This window comes from Salvelinus alpinus, chromosome 30, assembly GCF_045679555.1.
Source record: "Salvelinus alpinus chromosome 30, SLU_Salpinus.1, whole genome shotgun sequence".
NCBI lineage: Eukaryota > Metazoa > Chordata > Actinopteri > Salmoniformes > Salmonidae > Salvelinus > Salvelinus alpinus.
The window spans coordinates 16,246,637-16,266,927 of NC_092115.1; the positions used below are offsets into that span (position 1 = coordinate 16,246,637).

Sequence of the window (20,291 nt, forward strand, 5' to 3'; positions counted from 1 at the left end):
TCTGCTGAGAATACATGATACCTCGTTTGTATGGGTTTAAATCAATGCCACCCCATCAAGGCTCTTATTCTTGGTCTTATTAGGCGGTCAGCGTCGATACGGCCTCATAAGCATATAAATAGGGCTGGGATAAAAAACGTCCACAAATCTTGAGGGGTTTGTTTTTAGCTGTGTGGCAGTGTGTAGTGGCAGTGTGTCGTGTGGCTTGATGGTAGTATGGCTTTGTGGTAGTGTGGCTTTGTGGCAGTGCGGCTTTGTGGCAGTGTGTAGTGTGGCTTGGTGGTAGTATGGCTTTGTGGCAGTGTGTAGTGTGGCTTTGTGGCAGTGTGTAGTGTGGCAGTGTGTAGTGTGGTTTAGTGGCAGTGTGTAGTGTGGCTTTGTGGCAGTGTGTAGTGTGGCAGTGTGTAGTGTGGTTTTGTGGCAGTGTGTAGTGTGGCTTTGTGGCAGTGTGTAGTGTGACTTTGTGTCAGTGTCTAGTGTGGCTTTGTGGTAGTGTGGCTTTGTGGAAGTGTGGCTTTGTGGCAGTGTGTAGTGTGGCAGTGTGTAGTGTGGCTTTGTTTAGTGTGGCTTTGTGGCAGTGTCTAGTGTGACTTTGTGGCAGTGTGGCTTTGTGGTAGTGTGGCTTTGTGGCAGTGTGTAGTGTGGCTTTGTGGTAGTGTGTAGTGTGGCAGTGTGTATCGTGGCTTTGTGGTAGTTTGTAGTGTGACTTTGTGGCAGTGTCTAGTGTGGCTTTGTGGCAGTGTGTAGTGTGGCTTTGTGGTAGTGTCTAGTGTGGCTTTGTGGTAGTGTGGCTTTGTTGTAGTGTGTAGCGTGGCTTTGTGGCAGTGTGTAGTGTGGCTTTGTGGTAGTGTGGCTTTGTGGTAGTGTGGTAGTGTCTAGTGTGGCTTTGTGGTAGTGTGTAGTGTGGCAGTGTGTATCGTGGCTTTGTGGTAGTTTGTAGTGTGACTTTGTGGCAGTGTCTAGTGTGACTTTGTGGCAGTGTGTAGTGTGGCTTTGTGGTAGTGTCTAGTGTGACTTTGTGTTAGTGTCTAGTGTGACTTTGTGGCAGTGTCTAGTGTGACTTTGTGGCAGTGTGTAGTGTGGCTTTGTGGTAGTGTGGCTTTGTGTAGTGTTTCTTTGTGGCAGTGTCTAGTGTGACTTTGTTGTAGTTTGTAGTGCGACTTTGTGGCAGTGTCTAGTGTGACTTTGTGGCAGTGTGTAGTGTGGCTTTGTGGTAGTGTCTAGTGTGACTTTGTGTTAGTGTCTAGTGTGACTTTGTGGCAGTGTCTAGTGTGACTTTGTGGCAGTGTGTAGTGTGGCTTTGTGGTAGTGTCTAGTGTGACTTTGTGTTAGTGTCTAGTGTGACTTTGTGGCAGTGTCTAGTGTGACTTTGTGGCAGTGTGTAGTGTGGCTTTGTGGTAGTGTGGCTTTGTGTAGTGTTTCTTTGTGGCAGTGTCTAGTGTGACTGTGGCAGTGTGTAGTGTGGCTTTGTGGTAGTGTGGCTTTGTTTAGTGTCAAGTGTGATTTTGTGGCAGTGTGTAGTGTGATTTTGTGGCAGTGTGTTAGGTTATGTTCAGTAGGGACTAAAGGAGAGGCTGCTGATAGCCATTTTGTGCTCGGGGAGTGTGGAGTGAATAATAGGTGCGTAGATCGGAGTGATCCATCGCTAAGTCCATTAACGGGGGGAAGGGAGGAAAAGGGAGGGGAGAGAAAGAGAAAAGTGTGTGTGCGTAACTGAGTGTGTTTGTGTGGCTCGTGTGTGCGTGTATGCCTGTCAGGTGAATAGTGAATGGATGGCACGCTCTCACTCTGTTCCATTGGCAGAATAGCACTCTTTCTTTCTTTCTCTCTCTCTCTTTCTCTCATTTGGAGAAAGGAGGAAGGAAGATTGCAAAATCAATAGGGCTAAATGGAGTTGCAGCGGAAGCTTGCTGATGGAACATGGAGTGCAGGATTCAGCTGTGACACCTTTCTCTCTCTCTCGCTCTCTCTCTCCCTCCCGCTTATTATCTACCTAAAGAGGCTCTACTCCTCTTCCATCCCTACCTTCTTTCCCTCCCCTCCTTTAATGTCTACCGTCCAGAGAGAGGAAGAAAGAGAGTGCTATTCTGCCGATGGAAAAACACACACACGCACACACGCACACACGCACACGTACACACACACACGCGCACACGCGCACACGCACACGTACACGCACACACACACACACGGCAGGTGGCCCAGAGGGTTGCCAGTTCAATTCCCGGGTCCGATGGGAAGAATCTGTCAGGAAGTGAGCTGGCAACCAGAGGGTTGCTGGTATCAACTCCTAGATGCCATTGCCTGCTGTTGTGCCCTTGAGGAAGGCACTTAACAATTCCGAGCGCCCAGTGTGGCGCCCCCCCCGCACCTCTCTAAAAACCTGTATTGTGTCTTTCGGAGGGGTTGGGTTAAAAGCGGAAGTCAAATTTTGGTTGGACCTTGTGTTCAATTGACCAATAGTGATCTTAATCAGTGCAAGGGTGTCATACACACTCAAAACCCAATGCCTTAGACCTAATGGGAGCTGACTGGACTGATTGGCTAACAAACACACATGTATACATATGCACGTACGCACACACGTGTAACCACATGTAAACACGCACACACACAGACGCTGTCATTGTGGCACCTCACATACTGCAGCAGCCTGCACCCTTCAACCAGTAAGTAGAGCCTGTCACTTTGTGGAACACTGGCCTGCTGTCAGTCTGTCATAGACATGGCCTTGCTACTCATACTATGGTCTGAACTGATTCAGTAGTCTGCTCCGCTCTCATACAATAGTCTGCATCACAGTCACATTCAAAGTTATGGCTCTGTGTGAATTGTGAACTTGACCTATGGTGTACCCATTAGTGTCACGCCTGCTCCCGATCCCCTTCTCTGGCGCTCTCAGGCGCCAGGCGGTCCATCATTACGCACACCTGTCACCATCGTTACACGCATCCCCTATATTTGTCTATTTCTCAGTTTCATCCTCGTGTCAGCATTAATGTCGTTATGTTTCCGCTGTCCCTGTTTTGCTTCATGTGGGTTATTTTTTAAATATTCCCTCCCTGTACTTGATTCTCGTCTCCCAGCATCTGTCCTCACAATTAGACTGCATGACAGTACTGCATTACAACTGTACCGTATTACATTCCAAACCACTCAACTACAGGACCTAATAAACATGTTCAAAATGATTCCCACATCCTGTCGACCATTTTGGAGAGAAGAAAGGGAATTGTAGACTTCTGTTCCCGTGGTGACACAGCACTATAATGTGTACCACAGAATCAAGGACCCCATATTGTATTAACTGTCAGCAACAAGAAAGACAGAGATATCAAAGGAAACACACACACACACACACACACACACACACACACACACACACACACACACACACACACACACACACACACACACACACACACACACACACACACACACACACACACACACACACACACACACACACACACACACACACACACACACACACACACCTAAATGATAGACAAAGAACAGAGATAATAAAAAGTGTTGGATCGTTAAGATAAAACGCACAAGCCTGGAAAGTGTCGAAAGTGGTCGCTCCATTTTCAAAACATCTAAAACCAAGAGCTAATGTTAGCATCCAATGTCCTCTTTTAACTTTAGGGTGATGAGTTAGGGTAGTGATGTAGCATGTAGCCTCCTCCCTATGCTCCCCCAGCCTGTCTCATGCCTGGCCGATGTTTTGTGGAGGCTTTGTATTGACTTTGTTTGTTTACCGAAGCAGCTGAATCTGTTTCCTGCAACCCCTTCTCTTAGTCATAGCAGCCTCTTAGGAGAAAATAACGTTGGCATGGAGAAAAAATTACTTTTCCTCCTTTGACCTACAGCAAACAACTCAATTGCCATTATAGACAGCGAGGATCCATACTTGTTAGACCAGCCTGATATTCTAGTAAACTGTTCCCTATACTTGTTAGACCAGCCTGATATTCTAGTAAACTGTTCCCTATACTTGTTAGACCAGCCTGATATTCTAGTAAACTGTTCCCTATACTTGTTAGACCAGCCTGATATTCTAGTAAACTGTTCCCTATACTTGTTAGACCAGCCTGATATTCTAGTAAACTGTTCCCTATACTTGTTAGACCAGCCTGATATTCTAGTAAACTGTTCCCTATACTTGTTAGACCAGCCTGATATTCTAGTAAACTGTTCCCTACACTTGTTAGACCAGCCTGATATTCTAGTAAACTGTTGCTTTGTTACAGATGGTTTTATAGCTGTGTAGTAACACCGCAATGACACTACTGTATGCTCACGTTGCGACATTAGTCACTTCATTGTTTTGTAATTGTATAGTCATGGAATTAAACAGTTTACATTGTTACACATTTTAAATATAGGTCTATATAAAGGAGTAAAAGGTTATGGTTGCGTCCCAATATTTTATTTTTTTCTCCAAAAGTGTGTTCACTTCCCTTCATTGATTTGAAAGGAAATGACTGTTATATGGAAACTCCCTCTAGCCTGTGTCTACACCAATCCCATACTTCTACATGTGTGGGGAGTAGTGAACGAGTGCACAGGAAGGATAGCTTATTGGGCCGCAACCTATATATTGTGAGAGTACACTGAGAGCAAATGTGCACCACCATATTGGCTCTTTTTGTGCTTCAGGGACTTAAAAGCACACTACTTGATTATGAATAAATGAACAAAAACGACTATTACAGTAATTTTGCCTGTCTCATTTTTATCATGACTGACTAAAGTAAATTATCCTACCGTAAGTTTCTTAGCAACACGGCCACATACTTGGTCTTTAGTCATTTATATTCCTTTTGAAGAAAATGACACCTGGTTTTCTATATCAAAGACCCCGCTAGTTCTTTGGCATTTGGGCATTTTTCACACAAACAGTATACAGTGGGGAGAACAAGTATTTGATACACTGACAATTTTGCAGGTTTTCCTACTTACAAAGCATGTAGAGGTCTGTAATTTTTATCATAGGTACACTTCAACTGTGAGAGAAGGAATCTAAAACAAAAATCCAGAAAATCACATTGTATGATTTTTAAGTAATTAATTTGCATTTTATTGCATGACATAAGTATTTGATACATCAGAAAAGCAGAACTGAATATTTGGTACAGAAACCTTAGTTTGCAATTACAGAGATCATACGTTTCCTGTAGTTCTTGACCAGGTTTGCACACACTGCAGCAGGGATTTTGGCCCACTCCTCCATACAGACCTTCTCCAGATCCTTCAGGTTTCGGGGCTGTCGCTGGGCAATACCGACTTTCGGCTCCCTCCAAAGATTTTCTATTGGGTTCAGGTCTGGAGACTGGCTAGGCCACTCCAGGACCTTGAGATGCTTCTTACGGAGCCACTCCTTAGTTGCCCTGGCTGTGTGTTTCGGGTCGTTGTCATGCTGGAAGACCCAGCCACGACCCATCTTCAATGCTCTTACTGAGGGAAGGAGGTTGTTGGTCAAGATCTCGCGATACATGGCCCCATCCATCCTCCCCTCAATACGGTGCAGTCGTCCTGTCCCCTTTGCAGAAAAGCATCCCCAAAGAATGATGTTTCCACCTCCATGCTTCACGGTTGGGATGGTGTTCTTGGGGTTGTACTCATCCTTCTATTCCTCCAAACACGGCGAGTGGAGTTTAGAGCAAAAAGCTCTATTTTTGTCTCATCAGACCACATGACCTTCTCCCATTCCTCCTCTGGATCATCCAGATGGTCATTGGCAAACTTCAGACGGGCCTGGACATGCGCTGGCTTGAGCAGGGGGACCTTGCGTGCGCTGCAGGATTTTAATCCATGACGGCGTAGTGTGTTACTAATGGTTTTCTTTGAGACTGTGGTCCCAGCTCTCTTCAGGTCATTGACCAGGTCCTGCCGTGTAGTTCTGGGCTGATCCCTCACATTCCTCATGATCATTGATGCCCCACGAGGTGAGATCTTGCATGGAGCCCCAGACCGAGGGTGATTGACCGTCATCTTGAACTTCTTCCATTTTCTAATAATTGTGCCAACAGTTGTTGCCTTCTCACCAAGCTGCTTGGCTATTGTCCTGTAGCCCATCCCAGCCTTGTACAGGTCTACAATTTTATCCCTGATGTCCTTACACAGCTCTCTGGTCTTGGCCATTGTGGAGAGGTTGGAGTCTGTTTGATTGAGTGTGTGGACAGGTGTCTTTTATACAGGTAACGAGTTCAAACAGGTGCAGTTAATACAGGTAATGAGTGGAGAACAGGAGGGCTTCTTAAAGAAAAACTAACAGGTCTGTGAGAGCCGGAATTCTTACTGGTTGGTAGGTGATCAAATACTTATGTCATGCAATAAAATGCAAATTAATTACTTAAAAATCATACAATGTGATTTTCTGGATTTTTGTTTTAGATTCCGTCTCTCACAGTTGAAGTGTACCTATGATAAAAATGACAGACCTCTACATGCTTTGTAAGTAGGAAAACCTGCAAAATCGGCAGTGTATCAAATACTTGTTCTCCCCACTGTATATGCTGTGTTGTACTGAAATAATGGCTTTCTCAGTAATTTAGTTCATCAACTTTCTGAAACATAAACACAGAAGAAAGACTAGGTGAGCTATTACTTGTGTGTGCTATATCCTATCCTCTTATCTCCTGCTGCGGGGAGAGGAGTAGAGGCAATCAGGATGAAGACTTCTCCACAGCAATGATCTCTTACTGCAGCATTAATGATAGTCCTTCACCTGGAGAAAAACGCCACAAACCAAGGCCCTCAGGCAGACCCACACACACAGAGCTAACCATTGCAGGAGATGAGAGGTGGTATTATAACACAGTACCTACAAACAACGAAAGATGTCTCGCAAATAAAATCTACTGCTCTACTGCTGTTTGTCTACCTGAGGAAAAACTCAGTGAGACAGACATGACTGGAATAGTCATTTACCAACACAAGACTTCCAAAGCAACACAATAGTAGCTACTCACTTTTAAGCCTTACCCACCTCAAGTTAATTTAGCAAAGCAGCATTGTCCAATGGGTAACATATTGACTGTTTACCAATTTGAGAAAGTCAAAGACACAATTCCCACTCCCCTAGCCCCTACCATTATTACATTTACATTATTTAGCTGACGCTCTTATCCAGAGCAACTTACAATTTGGAAAGTTCATACATATTCATCCTGGTCCCCCCGTGGGGAATGAACCCACAACCCTGGCGTTGCAAGCGCGCGCCATGCTCTACCAACTGAGCCACACGGGACCATTATATAAGGCATGTATTCTAAGTGGTGTCCTAGTATGGACATTGGAACATAGGCCCAGTGGAGGTTCCCATCATCATGACTTGACTACTGGGTCAAAGGTCAGCTCACCTGCTCCAGTTTCCAGTGGAACTCTGCGGGGCGGAAATTGTCCACCTGGGTGAAGTCTCTCCTGAGTAGGAACACCAGACGGCAGTTGTGGACGTACAGGGAGTAGTGATGCCTGTTCATCTCTGCACAAGGATACGGAAAAACATAGATACTTTACTTCTACTGTATGAAACTATAATTATATTGGACTTTATCCGACTATATTATATAATGGACCTTATCTGACCAAAAAGCTATATTCCAGTTAAGAGTGAAAATAAATGATATTCTACAAATGCTCTCCTAAAGCAGTGCTCTATCTAAAAGGATGTCTGTCATTATGGGCAAAGGGGCTTGTTAATGCGGTACGTCCTGTAAATGCTATTGACATGTGCCATTTTGAAATAAATCCTGCCACCTTCACGAGGCAGCTCAATAAATGTCACATGCTCCCTGTGCCATTGTGGCATCATAACCCCCCCCCCCCGTGCTTTTCCTGGGAGCCGCTGGGCTGACACAGGGCTCTTTTGGCCGTGCGTATTGATGGACCCTCCTTTTCTCTCAGTGTGAGCGGAGTGATCGATGGGATCAATAAGAGCCTGTCAGGCTGCCTGTCTCCAGCCAAACCCTCACAGCCAAACCCTCACATCAATAAGGCTGCCTGTCTCCAGCCAAACCCTCACAGCCAAACCCTCACATCAATAAGGCTGCCTGTCTCCAGCCAAACCCTCACAGCTTCACTCAATCTAACTCTGTAACTAGAAGTGGTCGACAGACGACAAAACAATCTGTGCATCTATGTGACTACCACCATCAACCCCCAAAAAGTGTGTGAATACTTTCTAAAAGCACTGTATGTGACTACGCCATCACTACTCCAGATTTGGCATAAAATGTTCCTGTGTCCCACATTGGACACCAACTGTCCTGACGTTGGACGGCATTTGCTACTGTGCTACAACGCACCTTTTGAAATCATCATATTAAATAGTAGCTAAAGGTCTTTGGTTCATTTTTGGGGTTCTAAACCATAAATGGTAGCTGTAAAAATTACATTGACTTTCTCTCAAAATCACGTGACAGGAAACAAAAAGCCTCACCACCATAAAATCCTGATTTCATGAACAATGACCTAGGATGGACTAAATCTCCCAACTCAACTCCTTCCTGTTCTCACCGGTCTTGTCGGAGTTGCAGAGCAGGGTCTCCTTCTCAGCTCTCAGACCGGGGCTGGGCCCGTGTTTCATCCACGTGGCGATGGTGAACTGGTCAGTCAGGTTCTGTGGAACCACCCGCTCTGGCACGTTGGCCGCCTGCCGCCCGTCGAAGTTGAAGATGAGGTCACTGTCCCGCCCGCTGTCCGTCAGCAGTGAGGCCGTCCAATTGGTGGAGACGCTGGGGGCGGGGAGGAGGTCCGTGCTGCCGGACGCCGCACCTAGAGGAGGAATTGAAAACGAGTATAATCAGTCGGTGACATCCTCACACACGAAAAGTGGCACCAGGTTAAAAGGAGACTGATCAGATTCAAAATCACCTTTATTCACCAAGTACATTTACACATACTCAGAACTTTACTTGGTGATATGGTGCTGCTAGTGAAAGACAAAATACAGACAACAGAGTTTAAACAAAGTTTACATACAAGTAGGTAGAGTGAGCATAGAGCTATTAGAGAATGAACAGATATACAAATGTATAGTGTGTATATGGTTGATATACAGTGGATGTACTGTACACATTTACTGACACAGTATTTCTAACGTTTGACTTGGAAGTTATCTAAAACCCTCTAATCCTACGATGTCCATGCAAGGTGTTTAGAAGTTTAGTGAGTTTAGAATGCAACAGTACAGAAATAGGATGTGGAACTGTTGTGAACTGAACAGTTTTCTATGGTTAAGGTATTTCACAGCATCAACCTCTCCATGTCACACAAGGGGTGACTGTCTGAAGCTGATGAGTGGTGAATGACCCAGTTTGTTAGGACCCTTGGTTCTCACCACCAAATTCCCGCCCTGCCCACCCTTCAGAAGAAACAAGCTGGCTCTTTTAAGCTATACAACATTTCTGTCTATCAATTGATAGGCCAGCATAAATACACACCCAGGCCTCTTAACTCTCTCAGGACTTTCACTGTGATCGTGAGAAGTTGATGAGATTCAGTCTCATACTCTCACTATGTACAGTTTTCAGAGGGGTTGTCAAATCCATGACCCCTCTCTTCTTTTCATCTTTTTTTAAAACAAACATTTCATATTGGGCCATAGGATGTTGTTTGTTTAAGTGTTTGTTTAAGCCACCTTTAAGTGGCTCTAAAAATAATATGGTGGCCCTCTTGAGCAATATCTGTGCACTCTATTTACAGTATGTGTACCGATATTTGTACTCTCACAGAAATCAATGTTGCTCGGAAAAAAAGGTAACACTTTATTTGGATAGTCCATTTGTAGATACTCAGTAACATTTCAACTAACGATCCTAACCTTAACCCTTGCTCTAACACTAACCCTAACCTTAACACTAACCCTAACCTTAACACTAACCCTAACCTTAACCCTAACCGTAACCATAGCAAGCAGTTTCTTGTCAACAGATAGTTTGTTGCTAGCATGAACATCTGTAGAACATCTGCAGATGGGAAATCCAAATAAAGTGTGACTAATTCATCTTTTTACAATGTGTTTTATTGCATATTAGATAATGATTATTGAGCTTTGGAAAAGTTCCTGGCTTGCAAACTTTGCATACTAAAGAAGTATGGAAATCACTTTGCATACTAAAGAAGTATGGAAATCACTTTGCATACTAAAGAAGTATGGAAATCACTTTGCATACTAAAGAAGTATGGAAATCACTTTGCATACTAAAGAAGTATGGAAATCACTTTGCATACTAAAGAAGTATGGAAATCACTTTGCATACTAAAGAAGTATGGAAATCACTTTGCATACTAAAGAAGTATGGAAATCACTTTGCATACTAAAGAAGTATGGAAATCACTTTGCATACTAAAGAAGTATGGAAATCACTTTGCATACTAAAGAAGTATGGAAATCCAAATGAGTATATGAGGATATTAAGTATGCCTGTGTAGCCATCATTACACAAACACTTAAAGACTTAGACTAGAGTCCACCAATGAACTGTTATTGCTGCATATTGAATTGTTCAAACCAACCATACTACGCTTCAGTTTTACACAACAGGAAAATAAATCCAAGAAATATAGTACAAATCTGAGACATTTCACATTGAACATTTTCACTTATTAATAAAAATGATTCATATGGTTGATTTAATATACACTTTCCTATGTGTTACAAATTACAATTAAATACCTCTACTATGTTTATAATTTGACTGTTAGATATTGGTGGGAATCAACAAGGCAGAAAATGTGAAATTAGAGTAAATAATGGGACGCAATTGTCTGTATGACTTCACTAGTTATAAGTGTAATTATGAATGACACATTATGTAACCGCACACAGGTTGAAATGTTATAGGTACATTTTATTGTTTTCTTTTGTCCTCTCTTTCCTTATTAATTGGCTTACCACAGAGTTTCTGCATGGACTTCTCGGAGTAGGTCTCTCGGTCGCAGCCCTTCCCAATGTGACTGGTCTGCAGCTCTACCATTGCTCTCACCGCCGACAATGGGCCGTCACAAGTCTCCAGGTGCATCTTGGGAAACAGCTGCTTACTTCCTGTCCCGGGCTCGTAGTCCACTTGTTTGTTCCAGCCTGGGAGAAAGAGAGTAGAATATTATTGTAGTTTATTATTCCAATAGAAAATGAATTTGTCCAAATAATTAGAAGGCTAATTCAGATCCCAAGGCTAGCTTGTTAGCACAACAATACACTGAACTATTTTATCATCATTTTGCTACTTTAAACACAAACATTTCAAAATATAAATGTTTTTATTCCTTCTAAAACAGAACAACAAAATTAAATAAATCACCTAGAAATGATAAATGCATTCAGCCACTGGCCAAATCATTCTCTCCTACTGTTCTATTATTTAACACCTTTTCTGCTCCTGTATGGCTCAGTCGGTAGAGCATGGTGTTTACGCCTCCAGGGTTGTGGGTTTGATTCCCGGGGCCACCCAAATGGTAAAATGCATGACTGTAAGTTGCTTTGGTTAAAGGTGTCTGCTGAATGGCATATATTGTTATATACCATTCTGGTTTAGTATTCACTTTGCATGAAGGTCAGTCCTAGGCTAGCTCAACCACAGCGACAATACTACAGAGGCAAAGGGTTCCTCTGAATTGAAGGCATCATGGAGCACACCTCACTAAAGCTGAAAGGTGACTTCACACACAAACTTAGGAAGAAGTGAGGTTCTGATACAGGAGGCTATGCTACGCTAACCAACCGTGCTTGCTAATCCATGTCACACAGCTGTTTTGGCGACACGCATGACAGGGATCTGCTATCATCCCAGCTAGCACAGTGGATCTGGGCCGATTCCAGCTGAAAGTCGGGGCACTCGGCTGAGAGTCAGACTCAGCCGACGTCATGTGGCCCGAGTCTGGGCCACCTTCAGCAGTATTACTTATGGCTAGGATGCGGGGATTGAGCTCGGGCCAATTCCGGAGAGAGTTATCTGGCCCAAATGTATTACTTGGGGCTCGGGCCGATTGGGGCTACTCTCTGGCAGATGATTACACGGGCTACTTTATATAATTAACATTTCATAATTGATTTTTCCATATTTTCTCATTGTTTCTGTGATCAAAAAATGCAGTTAACATTTAAATGAAATTCTTTAAGAGTCCTGTGTAGTATTTTAGTAGATACTTTGTGGAAGGCAAATGATAAGCATTAAAAACTTTGTGGATGGAGTCTCCCGAGTGGCGCAGGGGTCTAAGACACTGCATCGCAGTGCAAACTGCGTTGCTACAGATGCTGGTTCAAGACACGTGCCGGCCGCGTCTGGGAGACCTATGAGGCGAGGCACAATTGGCCCAGCATTGTCCGAGTTAGGGGAGGTTTTGGCCGGCCGGGATGTCCTTGTCCCATCATGCTGTAGCGACTCCTGTGGTGGGCCAGGCGCATGCACGCTGACACGGTCACCAGGTGTATGATGTTTTCTCCAAGACAAACTGTTTTTTTGTGGGTGGGTAATATTTGCATGTATAATAGTATAAATGACTAAATCAGGTAATTTTGTATACATTTATTTACATTTGCATCGGGCTGCTCTGGGGGGATTCTGGTAAGATGCCCGGAAAAGTTGGCTGAATTTCGGTAGACGGAAACGGCCCGATGTATTTTGGCCGATTCTGGGCAGTCATTCATTTTGATTCCGGGCCGAGTCCGACACCCGATTCCGGGCCAATTCAATCAGTTCTGACCCCCCCGGAAGAGGGCCGCTTCTGGGCCGATTCCTCATTGCTAGCTGGGATGGCCTTCCAAATCAAACCAATAACCCTTACCTGAGACAAAAAGAATGAAAGGATGTCCTGTCTGAGCTTAAATTGAATTCAGGTGTTAGACTACTCAGTGTCATGTAGCTAACATTACAATGCTACAATGACAAATTTTGCTATCAATGCTAATGAACACGCTAACATATCACCACAAAGGGATTCATTTGACATGAATCACTGCCCAATTATGTCACAAACAACATGTTTAATTACAGGCATCTCTCAAAATATATTATTGATTATTATTGACCAAGCTCAGCTCACTCCAGGTAAGATATTCTACTTCAGAGAGTGTCTTTATCAAAGGGATGTGTAGTCCAGGCAGGGAGTCCCCAGCAGGGACTCCCCAGCAGGCCTTTTCACCACCACAGGCAATATGAGAGTCAAATCGCCTCTGCTGATTGGGCCAGAAGAATCGCAGAATCGCACTAGGAAGAGAATTGGGGGGAATAGAATCTGAAATTAAGTCGAACAGTAGAATAAGAAAAGGAGTGTGGAAGTGGAATAAATAAGAATACATTTGAAGTGCTGAGGCAACATCGTCAGAAGAAGTCTAGAGTGACGTTGATGGTTCTCTACCAGAACAAAGTGATACCAGATTGCCAGAAAATGGCGAGAGAATGGGATGGGCGGCTGTAAAGATCAACCATGATAGGTGGCATATGAGCAGAAAGATGGCAGATAGAGAGAAGGTAGATGTAGTGTGAGAGAGAGAACGAGAGCGATGGTGGAAGACAGAGAACGTGAGAGTAGAAGTACATGCTTAAAGAACATGACAGCTCCATTGCGGGAAGCCCTCCCCACCCCACGGCTTAGTCTGTCATCTTTGTCACCCGGTTTATATTTCGATTACCCTCCATATGTATCTGTGCGCCGCACCCGGTCTTCTTTATAGTCTAGGAAGCAGTAATGGCCATTTTATTACTGTGTGTGGAGCAGAGAGTTGACAGCTGTCGAGTCTGTTCCTTGATATATTCAAGGTCAAACACTCAGAGAAAATAATGACCAGGGAGAGGCAGATAGAGAGAGGATGTTGTTGGAGCAGGTTTATTGTCATGAATCTTGCCCTGTGCCAGCAAATGACCACTCTGCAGAGCTACCTCCAGGGCAAAATTCATTACAATAAATGCCAACGTGCGTTGGTAGACGGCTGGCAAAAGAAATGGTGCAGGAATTTCTCTATTTCACCTGTGATTCTAATTGGGAGTTAAACTCATGTATTAATTTCCTCTTGTGAGAACAATACAATATCTATCTATCCTGGTAATGAAAATATACTAACAGCATTGTCTCGAAGGCCATAGAAATCTTGCAGGCACCAATTTCAAGTAGAACTATGATTTCAATATGCTCTCTGTTTAATTACACAAATCATACTCATTTCATGTGTGCCTTTATTAAGGTCAAATAAATTACTTTATGAAGTATATAGCCATAATATGTTAATGCCTCATTTCATCTTATTTTTATGATTATATAGGTATTGCTCGCATGAGGTAGAATACCTCATGATAAGCTGGAGACCTCACTATCTACCAATAGAGTTTACATCTATATTACTCGTAGCCATCTATTTACCACCACAAACCGATGCTAGCACTAAGACCGCACTCAATGAGCAGTATAAGGCCATAAGCAAACAAGAAAATGCTCATCCAAGAAACGGCGCTCCTAGTGGCCGCACTTTAATGCAGGCAAACTTAAATCCGTTTTACCTAATTTCTACCAGCATGTTAAATCTGCAACCAGAGGAAAGAAATCTCTAGATCACCTCTACTCCACACACATAGATGCATACAAAGCTCTCCTTCGCCCTCCATTTGGCAAATCTGACCATAATTCTATCCTCCTGATTCCTGCTTACAAGTAACAACTAAAGCAGGAAGTACCAGTGACTAGCTCAATACAGAAGTGGTCAGATGACGCGGATGCTAAGCTACAGGACAGTTTTGCTCGCACAGACTGGAATATGTTCCGGGATTCATCCAATGGCATTGAGGAGTATACCATCTCAGTCACCGGCTTCATCAATAAGTGCATCGACGACGTCGTCCCCTCGGGGACCGTACATACATTTCACAACCAGAAGCCATGGGTTACAGACAACATCCGCATCGTGCTGGAGCTTCCACTTTCAACGAGCGGGACACTAATCCGGACGCTTATAAGAAATCCCGCTCTCTGTAGCCAATGTGAGCATGACCTTTAAACAGGTCAACATTCACAAAGCCGCGGGGCCTGAAGGATTACCAGGACGTGTACTCAAAGCATGCGTGAACCAACTGTCAAGTGTCTTCACTGACATTTTCAACCTCTCCCTGAACGAGTATGTAATACCTATATGTTTCAAGCAGACCACAATAGTCCATGTGCCCAAGGAAGTGAAGGTAACCTGCCTAAATGATTACCACCCAGTAGCACTCACGTCGGTAGCCATGAAGTGCTTTGAAAGGCTGGTCATGGCTCAAATCAACACCATCATGCCAGAAACCCTAGACCCACTCCAATTCTCATATCACCTCAACAGATCCACAGATGACGCAATCTCAATCTCACTCCACACTACCCTTTCCCACCTGGATAAAAGGAACACCTATGTGAGAATGTTATTCATTGACTACAGCTCAGCGTTCAACACCCTCAAAGTGCCCTCAAAGCTCATCACTAAGCTAAGGACCCTGGGACTAAAAACCTCCCTCTGCAACTGGATCCTGGACTTCCTGACGGGCCGCCCCCCAGGTGGTAAGAGTAGGCAACAACACATCTGCCACGCTGATCCTCAACACTGCTTAGTCCCCTCCTGTACTCCCTGTTAACCCACGACTGCATGGCCAAGCACGACTCCAACACCCTCATTAAGTTTGCTGATGACACAACAGTGGTAGGCCTGATCATCGACAACGATGAGACAGCCTATAGGAAGGAGGTCAGAGACTTGGCAGTGTGGTGCCAGGACAACAACCTCTCCCTCAACGTGAGCAAGACAAAGGAGCTGATCGTGGACTGTAGGAAAAGGAGGGCCGGACAGGGACTGAAGTGGAACGGGTTGAGAGTTTCAAGTTCATTGGTGTCCACAGCACCAACAAACTACCAAACACACCAAGACAGTTGTTAAGTGGGCACGACAACACCTATTCCCCCTCAGGAGACTGAAAAGATTTGGCATGGGTCCCCAGATCCTCAAAAAGTTCTACAGCTGCACCATTGAGAGCATCCTGACCAGTTGCATTACCCCCTGGTATGCATTACCCCCCAGCATCTGACCGGAAGGCGCTACAGAGGGTAGTTTGTACGGCCCAGTACATCACTTCGTCAAAGCTTCCTGACATCCATGACCTATATACCTATATACCTATATACCTATATACTAGGCGATGTCAGAGGAAGGACTCCAGCCAGAGGAAGGACTCCAGACCAAAAGGCTCCTTAACAGCTTCTACCCACAAGCCACAAGACTGCTGAACAACTAAACTAATCAAATGGCCATCCCTTTTGTTTTTACACTGCTGCTACTCGCTGTTTATTATCTATGCATAGTCACTTTACAAATTACCTCGATTAACCTGTACCCCCGCACATTGACTCTGTACCGGTACCCCCTGTATCTAGCCTCGTTATTGTTATGTACATTTCTTGTGTTACCTTGTGATTGATTAGATTGTTTATTTAGTAAATGTTTTATTAACTCTATTTCTTGAACTGCATTGTTGGTTAAGTAAGCATTTCACTGTAAGGTCTACACCTGTTGTATTCAGTGCATGTGACAAATAAAATTTTATTTAATTTGATATATGTAAGGTTAACAGCTAGCCTATGGTGGATTATGGCTGGAATTATTAGACATTTGAGAGCTTTTGTGTGAGTATAACATATTTATTATCGCTCCGAGGGGAGGACTGATGACTCTTTTCAAACGCAAAGACGGTGGGAATGTGACACTGTACTGTACTTTGCAGTATGTACCGTTGCCATGACATTGAGGACTATTAGATTTAAAAAATGTACAGCTTTATTTGAAGATGACATTTGCAGTGCAGTGTCTCATGGAGAGTTGCCCTTTAGTATCTAGCCATCCCCCACTACTGTGTGAGCCTCCACCCAGATAATGGAACAACTCTGGACACATTTCAAACCACATTTCCAGCAGGAGGAATCACACACTGTCTGTAAAGGTGCAATCTGCGATTGCTGCATCCAGTTATTGGACTTTTACATTAAATACATACGCTGAGTGTACAAAACAAGGCAACTTGACACAACTGTGGGAAACATTGGAGTCAACATGGGCCAGCATCACTGTGGAACACTTTCAACACCTTGTAGAATCCATGCCCCGAGGAATTGAGGCTGTTCTGAGGGCAAAAGGAGCGGTACAACTCAATATAAGGATGGTGTTCCTAATATTTTGTACACTCAATGTATATACCCAATGGTTCTTCAAGAATATAACTTATAAATGCCTCTAAAACTTAGTCAATCAAAAACCAAAATATACACTTGTTTTACTCTACTGTTTGTAAACATTGTAATTCTAAACAAACACTGTATAGCCTTAAAACATGGTTAAAACTATAATTTTTATATCATCAATGGTCATTCCTTGCATCCATCCCTCAGCTTTTAACCTAAACAGTGGAGGTGTGGCCATTCTGTCATTGTTTGCCCTTTTAAGAAAGGAGGGATTTCTTCCAATTGGGTTAAGGTGAAATATCCTGCGCATGTTCCTGCTCTCTGTCTCCCCAGCCTTTCTTCTCCTGACGTGGCCTACTGACATCTGACAGGGAAGCAGTGGGGGACCCTGTCCGCTTATAAAGACTTTCACTCTGCACATGCTACAGTAGTCCGAGACGAGATCCAGGCAAGTTCCCAAGACACTAAAAGGCTTTCACTCTGCACATGCTACAGTAGTCCGAGACGAGATGCAGGCAAGTTCCCAAGACACTAAAAGGCTTTCACTCTGCACATGCTACAGTAGTCCGAGACGACATGCAGGCAAGTTCCCAAGACACTAAAAGGCTTTCACTCTGCACATGCTACAGTAGTCCGAGACGAGATCCAGGCAAGTTGCCAAGACACTAAAAGGCTTTATTCTGAAACGGCCATGCTAAAAGCCCCTCTCCTTCCTTCTCTCTCATTGACCTGGATTGGTCGGGTAAACAGAGTCGAGTCGAGGAGGACTGTAAGATCCAGAGCCAGGAGTGTGATAGTGTAGCTATAAGCCCCCACGGGGATGATGAGAGCTCCTTTTTTCCCTGAAAGCAGACTGCTGTGGCATATGGGCGGAGATGGAGGAAAGAACAGTCCAATGCGACCGCAGAGAATCTAAGAGACATGTTGTGAGAAGTAAAGGAAGGGTTGTTGGTCAAGAATCATGTGGCCCCAATCCGAGCCTGACCTTGGTCTTTGTGTACCAGCTGTGTAGACTTGTTCACCAGCTGTGTAGACTGTCTGGTATGTTCATCTGCAAAAAATTTGAGAACACCCCTAAAATGTCCTTCAATCTGAGTGGAAGCAATCGATTTCTGCTGCTCTTCACCAGATACTCCCGAGTGGTGCAGCGATCTAAAGCACTCCATCCTAGTGCTAGAGGCGTCACTACAGACCCTGGTTCGATACCGGGCTGTATCACAATCGGCCGTGATCGGGAGTCTCATAGGGCGGCGCACAATTGGCCCAGCGTCGTCCGGGTAAGGGAGGGTTTAGCCGGGGTAGGCCGTCATTGTAAAATAAGAATTTGTTCTTAACTGACTTGCCTAGTTAAATAAATAACATATAAATACAGTGTTCCTCTAACATGTGGGAACCCACACTACTTATCAAATAATTAGCAACCTGTTAGTAGTATCTTTTGGGATCTGCAACTTAGATCTAAGCAGTGTGTGTACTTCTTTGATTAGACTGACCTTGCCAGCCAGGTTTGCAGACAGGCTTGACGTCGATGTGCACCGCCACACTCTCAGCTGCCCTCTTCTGGCCGCAGTCGAAGGCGGTCACCATGACCTTGTAGCGCTGCTTCTTGTCGTAGCTCAGACGCTCCGTGTTTCTGATGTTGCCTAGAGAAGGAAAATGTCAATGTAAACATGGATGCACTCAAGAAAATCATAGTCACTGATATCTTCTGCAAATATATTGTATTTCTGGAGTCAAAGAATAAACCTATTTTACAATTAATTTTACTGAGTTCCTTTGCCATCTACATCCGCAAGGCTCGTCATACTCTTAAAACCCTTTTGGTTCAGGGAGAAGACTTTTTGTTTTCATGTAGAACCCTCTGTGGAAATGGTCCTACATTGAACCCAAACGGGTTCTATCTGGAACCAGAAGGGTTCTACCTGGAACCTAAAAGGGTTCTTCAAAGGGTTAGGTTCTAGATAGCTGCTTTTTTTCTAAGAATGTACCATATAAGGTACCAGTCAAAAGTTTGGACACACCTACTTATTCAAGGGTTTTTCTTTATTTTTACTATTTTGTAGAATAATAGTGAAGACATCAAAACTATGAAATAACACATATGGAATCATGTAGTAACCAAAAAAGTGTTAAAAAAATCCAAATATATTTTAGATTTTAGAATCTTCAAAGTAGCCACCCTTTGCCTTGATGACAGCTTTGCACACGCTTGGCATTCTTTTCACCAGCTTCACCTGGAATGCTTTTCCAACAGTCTTGAAGGAGTTCCCACATATGCTGAGCACTTGTTGGCTGCTTTTAATTCACTCTGCGGTCCAACTCATCCCAAACCATCTCAAGTCGGTTGAGGTCAGGTGATTGTGGAGGCCAGGTCATCTGATGCAGCACTCCATCACTCTCTTTCTTGGTCAAATAGTCCTTACACAGCCTGGAGGTATGTTGGGTCATTGTCCGGTTGAAAAACAAATGATAGTCGGGATGATAGTCCCGATGGGATGGCGTATTGCTGCAGAATGCTGTGGTAGCCATGCTGGTTAAGTGTGCCTTGAATTACAAATAAATCACTGACAGTGTCACCAGCAAAGCACCCCCAGACCATCACACCTCCTCCTCCATGCTTCACGGTGGGAACCACACATGCTGAGATCATCTGTTCACCTACTCTGCGTCTCACAAAGACACGGAGGTTGGAACCAACAATTTCAAATTTGGACTCATCAGACCAAAGGACACATTTCCACCAGTCTAATGTCCATTGCTCATGTTTCTTGGCCCAAGCAAGTCTCTTCTTCTTATTGGTGTCCTTTAGTAGTGGTTTCTTTGCAGCAATTAGACCATGAAGGCCTGATTCATGCAGTCTCCTCTGAACAGTTGATGTTGAGATGTGTCTGTTACTTGAACTCTGTGAAGCATTTATTTGGGCTGCAATTTCTGAGGCTGGTAACTCTAATGAACTTATCCTCTGCAGCAGAGGTTACTCTGGGTCTTCCTTTCCTGTTATGAGAGCCATTTTCAATCATAGCGCTTGATGGTTTTTGCGACTGCGCTTGAAGAAACTTTCAAAGTTCTTGACATTTTCTGGATTGACTGAC

General features: G+C 44.0%; 1 protein-coding gene across 1 annotated transcript in view; it reads right to left on the bottom strand.

Annotated features, from left to right (window-relative positions):
* Nucleotides 1-20,291, bottom strand: part of LOC139560558 (calsyntenin-2-like) — a 258,095-nt gene that overhangs the window by 37,622 nt on the left and 200,182 nt on the right. The window contains exons 5-8 of the mRNA XM_071377438.1: nt 18,693-18,842; nt 10,907-11,092; nt 8,527-8,784; nt 7,371-7,492 (exon numbers count right to left, since the gene is read on the bottom strand). Coding sequence (XP_071233539.1) covers nt 7,371-7,492; nt 8,527-8,784; nt 10,907-11,092; nt 18,693-18,842 — 716 coding nt within the window. The remainder of the gene's footprint in view (nt 1-7,370; nt 7,493-8,526; nt 8,785-10,906; nt 11,093-18,692; nt 18,843-20,291) is intronic.